Source organism: Mobula hypostoma, chromosome 2 (assembly GCF_963921235.1).
Source record: "Mobula hypostoma chromosome 2, sMobHyp1.1, whole genome shotgun sequence".
Lineage (NCBI taxonomy): Eukaryota > Metazoa > Chordata > Chondrichthyes > Myliobatiformes > Myliobatidae > Mobula > Mobula hypostoma.
Window position 1 is genome coordinate 169780682 of NC_086098.1, and position 9265 is coordinate 169789946.

Genomic DNA, 9265 nt, shown 5'->3' on the forward strand with positions numbered 1-9265 from the left:
GTGAAGCATTGCTACCCTAAGCTAAAGCTCCCGATCCTCGAAGGGAAGAGGATCTAAAGATCGAGCTCTTCTGAGTTTTCTCTATACTGAGTGAGAGGTGTCATTGTAAGGTGGATCTGGGGCCCTTCAGCCCATCTGCTCTGTGTCAACCCAAGTGCTCATTTACACTAATCCCCCCCCCCCCACAACACCCAATTCTACCACTGGCCTACAATTGTGCTTCAGTGGGTGTGAGGGAAGAAAGGGGCTTGTTAGTCCTGTGATTTGCTGAACATGGTTATGTTGGTGTAAGGAACACGTGATGACACTTGTGGACTGGCCCCAGCGCATCATTGGGCTCTGCTGGTCACCTGCAGTGCATTTCATTATTTCCATGTACCTGTGATAAACCTGGATCTAATGCAGTTCTGTAGGTCACTGAAACTGCATACACTTGAGTTGCATGAGATAAAAAGCACAGTGCATTATGCTGAATATTCCAATCAATCAAATTAAAATTAATTTTTCTGGTCTGGTCACACTGACTTTAATGAAAGAGTTGGGGGGGGCGGGGAAGGAGTTGAAATGAGACTTTGTTGTCACACTAGGTTGGAAGGTCTGTCTACCATTCAGCTGCAAGAACAAGTAGGGTGTATGTGTGTGTGTGTATATATGTGTGTGTATATGTATATGTGTGTGTGTATATATATATATATATATATCTTCCTTCCTGTTTGTCCTCTGTGGAATGCTTCAACTATAACAGTAAGAATGTAGTGCTTGTTTCTTCTCTAACATGTGATCTGAAGCCTGCATTAGCCTGACCTTGTTGGAAAGGAGAGAACAGGGTGGGGACACTGAAACAAATATCCCCAGTTAACTATAAACTGGTTTTGTTGAACTCTTGTTTGGGGGGGGTGCGGGGGAAGAAGACAGTTGATAGCTGTATTAATTACCTCTAGTGGTGTACACTCTTCACTAACCAACCTATCCTTTTTCTCAAACAGCAAAAAGGTTCTAACAGAAGCTACCTAAATGAACTGGAGGGTTCTGGTTCCCCAAATCCAAGCCTGCACCCCGACTACATGGGCGAACGTGGTTCTGGCTGGAGTTCAGGAGATGATGTGGACAGTGGTAACTATCTTATTACTTGAAGTACTTCCAGTCTTTATAGAAAACCGATTTTTGTTTTTACAACAGGGATTTTTGTAGTGGAATAGCAAAATCTTTTGGCTTTAAGAATCTGAGGGATGGGTCCATTTAGAATCCAAAGTTCAAAGTAAATTTTATTATCAGTGTACACAATGTCAGCACATACAGCCCTGATATGTCTTTCATACTCAGCAAATCTATTGAATAGTAACTGTACCAGGATCAATGAAAGATCAACCAGAAGATGACAAACTGTACAAATGCAAATGAAAAGCAATAAATAACAAACATGAATTAACAAGATAGACTCCTTTAAAAGATCATTGGATGGGCAGGTTGGTGTAGTTCTTTTGTTCAAGAACCTGATGGTAGTAACTGTTCCTGATCCTTGTGAAGAATTCTGAGGTTCTGTACTTTCTACCTGGTGGCAGCAGTGGGGGTGGGGGGGAGAGTGGCCTGGGTGGTGAGGATCTCCAGATGCTGCTTTCCTATGACAGTGTTTCATGTAGATGTGCTCAGTAGTTGGGAGGGCAGCCAGGAATACTTTTCCAGTGCTCTTAATGCTGCAAGGGACCCTATCTATAACAAATGTTCAACTTGCCAGTACTTTAACTCTCCTTCCTAACATAATTCCCATTTCCTGTGCAATCCTCACCTTCCGAACATTATTGCCATTTCCTCTGTACTAAGCCCCATTTTTTTGGTATGACATCACACCTGCAATTGCTTCCAAGAAGCCCATCTCCCAATCCAACTCTGCCTTTTTATTTCTCTCTCTCTCTATGTGCTGTACACTCAACTAATCTTTCTATCATTATTCTGCTAAACCACAAAGACTGTTTTGGGCTTTCTTTGGTTTAAGGTTGACTGTGAAAACCCAGATGGTGTTAATTCATTCTGAGTGGTGTTTGTATATTCTTCTGTATTCTTAATCGACTGACTGCATTAGATTTGCAATTAAAATTCGGGCAATAGAACTTGATCCCCCAGAGCCTCAGGAAGGGAAGGCATGTTCCAAAGCCAACTTCCTAATGGTCCACCACTCGCTTTGAGTGGAATCTGGAATCTGCTTCAGTGGTTCCAATCAAAATGTATACAACCCAAAACTCGTTCACTTCACAGTCATCCACAAAACAGAAGGGAAAACCCCAGAGAATGAATGACAAGTAGATGCTGGAAACCCTAAGGTCCTCCTCCCCAACAAGCAGCTGCTACAGCATCAACCCTCCCCCCACTTATTCCAATATAAAGCATTCTGTCCCCCCACCACCACACATAAGCAATTGCAACACCCCCAAAAGAACATGATCTAGGGTCCTGCAAATGTCACTGTTCATCCCAACAGTTCTACATCCTACAGTCTCTACTTATTAATGAGAGAGGTATCACTCCTTCCACAGCAAGGAGGAAGAGCAATAGCTCGCTGTTTTGATGTTGCAGTCTGCAGTGTTAATTAGTTCCCCCAACTCAAGAATCGGCAACAAACTCTAAGAGATTTGGGACCTTCCTGTCGCCCAGCCTGGACTTCTCTGCTCTGGATTCGACTCTCTGACTGGTTGTCTTTTAAAGAGCAGAGAAGGGGATATGACTGAACCATTGAGAGAAGGAAATGGGATGCAAAGGTCAATTGAAAGCAGTTTATTTTAACCTGGTCATCAACAGGCCACTAGGTTTCCCCCTCTTGATTTAAGTAACAATAGGGGAAATGAGTTGCAATTTTGGTACTTTTCGTGGAGCATGGGGGCAAGCAAAGGGTGAAAACTTTAGGGTTTCCAATTTGTAGTAAATTCTGAAAATATCCCAGGGTGGAAATGGCTAATATGAGAGGGCTACACTTGAAGTGTTGCTTTCAGTTCTGGTCACCTCATTATAGGAAGGATGTGAAAGTTTTAAAGGGTGCAGAGGAGATTTGCCAGTATATTGCCTGAATAGAGAGCATGTATTGTAAGGAAAGGTTGAGATAGTTGGGGCTTTTTATTCTTTCTTATGGAAGAGAATGAGAGATGACTTGACAGCTGTACAAGATTATAAAGGGAATAGATAGTTGGACAGCCAGTGACTTTATTTTTCTCAGGGCAGAAATGGCTGGTACAAAAAGGCATAATTTTAAAGTAGGGGTTCCCAACTTTTTCCTGCCATGGAGCCTTGCCATTAACTGGGAAGTGTGGAGCCCAAGTTGGGAGCCCTGTTATAGGTGATTGGAGGAATGTACAGGGGGACGTCAGAGGCAAGTTGTTTTTTTTTAAAAAGTGCTGGGTCTCCAGCAGAGGCTGGGTGGGATTTGGAAAAGGAATCCCCTGTGCCTGTAGTACTGAAATTCTGAAAGTTTGCCAGCACCTTTGCCATCATTTCCCTGTGCCCTCACAGTACTGTGTCGAGTTTCTGCGGAAGGAGGAAGTGGTTTTGATGAATTCAGTGTTCATAGCTGCAGCTACCCTGTTTTACAGTAAATCTGTAACTGCAGGACTTTCTCTGCTCTGCACTTCTCATTACACTGCTTAGACAGCATGCTGGAAATTCCAGCCTGCTTGCCGGTGGAAATGTGGCTGATGTGATCAAATGATTTTTAACAGCTGTACTTCAGCAAGAAAGTTTGAACTTTTTGTGTATGGGTGTAGCTGACGCCATTTTAACGCAGGATCGAGTTTAGTATGCCACAGTGAGTGACAGCAGTACACTGTCATACAAATTACTGTGGGTGAGTGTGCAGAGGAGCTTTGTCTGGATTAGAGTTGTCTATCAAAACAGAGGACAAACTTGAGTAGTTTTTTTCCTGGACACTGAGAGTTTATAAATTGAGATGTGTTAAGTCCCATTACAGGTAAAGTCCTCCCAACCATTGATCACACTATAGGAAAACAGCTTCCATCAGAGGTGCTCAGCATCCAGGCCATGCTTTTCTCTGCTGCCGTTGGGTAGAAGGTACAGAGCCTCAGAACTCAGCACCAGGTTAAAAGACAGTTACTACCACTCAACCATCAGGATTGTGAACAAAAGGAGATGACTACACTCACTTGCCCATCCATTGAGATGTTCTCACAACCAAGGACTCTATCTTGCCTCATTTTCTTGTTATTACTATTTGTTATATAGATGCTGCACTTGCACAGTTTGCTGTCTCCTGCAATATGGTTGATCTTTCATCGATCCTCTTGTACAGTTACTTTGATCCTGTTATACAGTCACTATTCTATAGATTTGCTGAGTATGCCCACAGAAAAATGAATCTCAGTTGTATATGGTGACATATGTACTCTGATAAAACTTTATTTTGATCTTTTGAGATTTCTGCATGGTGGAAATGTCTGGTGCTGGAGAGCATGACTTTAAGCTGAGGGGGTAGTATGAAGGTCCAGTCTGTCTTTGCATAGATGGGTAGATGTCTGCAATATGCCAGGAGATATGGTGGAAACAGATACAATTGTAATGTTTAAGAGGTGTTTAGCCAGACACGAACAGATGGGGATTGGGAGGATATGAATCATGTGCAGGCAGATGGGATTATTTCAGATGGGCACTGGTGGGCACAGACATTGGACTAAAGGGGCTGTTCTGTTCTCTGAAATCAGGATTCATACTTGTGGGATGGGGAGATAATCTTGCTGTAAATATTGCAAGTAGCATTTTCTAACCTGAAGATCACAATCTCTTTTTTTCTCACTTCCAGATGAATATGATCCAAGTGATGAGGTGAGTTCTATTTTCTCAGCCATCTGTAAGGTTCTGTGGAGACCCAATTATGAGAAACACTGGGTAGTTTACTGGGAAGAGATTATACCTAGTGACTAGCTTTTTAATTTGTCACATACATTAAAATATTTAATGAAATGTGTCAATGTCTAACACAGCCTGTGGGTCTATTGGGGGCAGCCTGTAAATGTCACCATACTTTTGGCTCCAACATAGCACGCCCACAATTTATTGATACAAAACTATAGTCTTTGTATTGTAGGAGGAAACCCATGTGGTCATGGCAAGAATGTACTATATACTGCAGATATTTGGACAGGAAAGGAATGGAGGGTTATGGGCTGAGTGCAGGTCGGTGGGACTAGGTGAGAGTAAGAGTTCGGCACAGACTAGAAGGGCCGAGATGGCCTGTTTCCGTGCTATAATTGGTATATATGATGTATATATCCTTGCAGTCCTGACATTTAGTCCAGAGGCTGTGTTTCGGGCTCACTGACAGGAAAAATGGATCACTTCAGGGGAGTAGTCAGATCTAATAGCTCTCCCTCCTTCCACAGGATGAAGATGAAATCACCAATCACATCAATGAGGGCTACGATGATAAAATCGTTGAGGTCAGAAACAACGATCTGGGCAACAAAGTGCTCCCGGAGAAAAGTAAACCTTCAGACGACGACATTAGCAACAGGATTGCTATGGCCAGCACCAACAACGGCAATGGCATGTTTGCAAGCACAGAGATGCTAGCAGGTATGGGATGCAGATTAAATTTGGGGTCCAGCATAAGCTGTTTAGTTACCAGGTAGTGAATAGACCCATCTGCTCATTCCGGTCCCCATGGAAACCATATGTAAAATATCCAGCAGGTCATTTGACTTGACACAACATGGAGGGAAATGGGTCATGTGCAGGGAGGCAGAAAAGATTTGGTTTAATTCAATGTGATACTCAGCACAGACATCACAGGCCAAAGGGCCTCTTCCTGTGCTGCATTGCTTGATTTTCTACGGACACTGGTTCCATAAAGCAACCTAGAGAAATGGTGATTCTGTTGTGGTTAATGTTAACTCTTGGTCTTTTTGTTGGCCTGTTGCTGGCTGTCATGTCAAGTGACAGTACTTCAGACAGCAAGATGTTCAGGACCAATTAAAGGTCATGAAATGATGCATTTGTTGAAGATGTGATAGTAAGATCTTATCAACTGACTATGTGTGTGTGTGTCTCTCTTTCTCTCTCCCCCCCACCACCCCTTCAGCAATGATCGCTGGTGGTACCATTGGCCTCCTGTTTGCCATCCTCCTCATCCTGCTACTTGTCTACCGCATGAGAAAGAAGGATGAGGGCAGTTACGACTTGAGCAAGAAGCCCATCTACAAGAAGGCCCCCACCACAGAATTCTACGCATAAACCTTAGCCGGAACTTCAGAATGACAGACTTTATATTCTCTCCAGAGCTTCCACCTTACCGAGAAAGAAGTGGAGCAATATTTGCAGCTAGTTTAAAGCCTCTGCTAGTCTTTAATATTACACATGGAAAAAATAAAGAAACCCACTTAACTGGGAAAATATGTCCATCCCAGATTTTAAAAACATTTTATAAAGGGGAAGGCTGGAAAACAAACTCTGGCCTCACTATTTTTGTCCATAATATGTATTTCTGCCAAAGTTTGTTGAGGAGGAGGCAAAGAAAGATTTCACTGTCCTTACATTTCCATTTTTAAGTTTTTTTCCTTGCCGTCTTCCTCAGGCAGGTAGTTCTGTGGGTGAGCCTTGGTTTCCCATGGACCAGCTGTCTCAAACACTAATCAGCCAAAATGCAGCGTCTCTTTACAAGAACCACAGTTGTTTCCTACTAGAACTTTCAAACATCGGACTGCTTCGAGAGTTTATCTTTCCCTACATGGGAAATTGTTTTCTGTTCCCTTCTGCACTGTGTGCTTTCTCCTCCTCCCCAAAACTGCAAAATATAAAAATTGAGTTTTATTAAATTGTTGTTTTCACCTGCTTAATCGTAGTACAATTTTGTTGCATTTTACTAGAATACTACTCTTATTGGTAAAGTCTTTGTAGAATTGGTTATAACAAATTTCAGCTTAAAAAAATGAATTCAATATTTTATTTCCCTCTTTCAGTGTGGCTTTGTTTATAAAAACTGTTTCATACAGATGACTTTAAATTCTAGGACAATGTATCTAATTGCCATTTCATTTTCTATGCAATGTGACTATTGATAGATGCTCATTACTGGGGCCATTTCCTTAAATTGGTGCATCACAAGATAGCATGGGTCAGAGATGGAGGTGAGAAATAACTTTCCTTTTCATAGGTGGAATTGAAACCTTCTCTCCAGAGAAAAGTTCGGATGAAAGACCTTACTTTTTGCCGGTGAGGGAGGAAGCTGTCAGTACATTATAGAGTCAATTTTCAATTACTGAATCTGACCAAGATTTTTGTTGCTAGGAGACCAAACTGTTTTTTAAAATAATGCAAAAGTGAACCACGTCAATTTTGTGCTCCTATTCCCCATGTACTAGAGGTCATTATAATGGAAATCCTTTTGAGGATATTTTGTACACTAAGCTCACTCAAGTAGTCAGAATCACTAAATCTCACTCTGAACTCATGTACTGTAAAGACCTTGGACTTTAATGTTTATTTTTAAATTAAATTGACAGACATGAAATCTAGCTGGGTTTATCCCTCAATCTTGAGGCTAACATTCTATGACAATCAGAATGAATCAGTAAAGAGAGCCTTGCAGAAACAAAGCTTTTAACTATGTCCCTGGTGGTTTGGCAGATGAGAAAACCTTGGCCCTAGACTAAATTAAGTCTCCCTACGCCTCAGTGTACAAGTAAATATATAGACTGCAAAGATGGGAAAGCAATTTGTGAATTAAATTATTTTGTGAATCATTTCTGTTTGGTCCCATGTGTTAAATGTTTTCTCTTGTTGAATAATAACATTCATGCTGACAAATGTCTTGTTCTTTTTATTTTGCTCTGAAAGAATTTTGGTCCTTAAGTTCCAATTCACATTAGGGTTAGGGTGCTAATGCGACTTGGTTTGCTCAAAGCCAAGTGCTTTGTGTAGTTGGGACCAGTCCACTTGAGACTGGATATTTTTGAGGGAGATCATTGTCTTTAAATAACTTTTTTATGCCTTCTAAATTCCTTGTAGGAGTATTGTAGCTATATCCGCAATGAGCTATCAAACATTTATTCAAGAGAATTGGAAGCCTGGGGACCAACCAGATAGTTAGGGGTTATGATAAACGGAAACAGAAGAAGCAAGGATGCCTATTTCTGGTAAAATAGTACCTTTTTGAGGGGATTTAGGCCTTCACCAAATTGTGTCGGGGAGGGGGGGTTGGAAGGAAGGGGAAATAATCCTGTTTTGAAATGTTTGTAGTGCCCTTTGAGTTGAGAATGATAATTCAGTCAGGCTCCTGGGTGGTGGCAAAATGGTGAAGGACTATAAATGCTGGATTCTTGTGTGGATGTCTCAAGCTAGTGTGGTGAAATGATTCTGATTGAAAGGAGACCTGCTAGTTAGGTACTGGTCATAGTATTTCTTACCTTCAACTTGCTCTGCAGAGCAAGCTTTCTCAAACAGGAAGTGGGGAGGGTAGATAATTGTAGGTTCCACATCTTCATGTATCTGCTCACTAGAACAAATCTTTTTGTCTAAAGAGATTGGGATGGGATTTATTCTCTGCAGGAAGTGAATTAGCAATGAGGTGCACTCTATCTCCATCCACTTTAATGGAACTAATTTTACAATGTGTAGCCATGATATAATTAATGCATCGCAAGGACTATCTGACATCCCATTCAGTGCCACCATTTTATCTGAGGCTTTATTTGAAGAGTTCAGCTAAGCCAACACTATTTCTTTGTATTGTCTGACCTAGAGAAAATGGCCCAGCCTCTAAATGTAAACCCATTGTTTTGCACCTTTTTATGTCGCCCAGTAAGTAGAATTGAACTGCTTTTAAAATAAAAAAAACATTTATCTCTGATCTCTGCTTTGTGAAACTCTTTTGCAAAGTGCTCATGTACTGACTTTAGTATTCAAAGTATGCCCAGGTACAAGTCACTATATTAAAAAATATAAAGTATAATTTTTGGTTTTTCAATAAAACTATATTTTGGTACATAAAAATTTGTGATTCTTTGGATCTATGTTGGTGTAAATATTAATGGCGGCATTCTTAATGGCGCTTGGTGTGGGAGAGGGAAGGGGTACCATAGATGAAATCTGTGGGTCCAACCCCCACTGAAATTCAACCCAAACTAAACTATAACAGGAGTGAGATGGTGGGGCATTTCTTATCTTTGACTTTGAAGTCCAGCTTCATTCTGTGTGCTAGCTTTTGTGTTTAACCTCAGGGTCTGAAAAGCTCTGGTGTCTGAGGGAGGGTTAGGAGCGAGTGTTTCTAACC

The 9265-nt window shown here is 41.3% G+C and overlaps 1 protein-coding gene across 1 annotated transcript in view; it reads left to right on the forward strand.

The window, feature by feature from the left end:
• LOC134342660 (syndecan-4-like) overlaps nt 1-8842 on the forward strand; it is a 28140-nt gene extending 19298 nt beyond the window's left edge. Inside the window, exons 2-5 of the mRNA XM_063041047.1 lie at nt 987-1113; nt 4799-4821; nt 5379-5571; nt 6077-8842. Coding sequence (XP_062897117.1) covers nt 987-1113; nt 4799-4821; nt 5379-5571; nt 6077-6228 — 495 coding nt within the window. The 3' untranslated portion in view covers nt 6229-8842. The remainder of the gene's footprint in view (nt 1-986; nt 1114-4798; nt 4822-5378; nt 5572-6076) is intronic.
• Nucleotides 8843-9265: the final 423 nt, after the last annotated feature.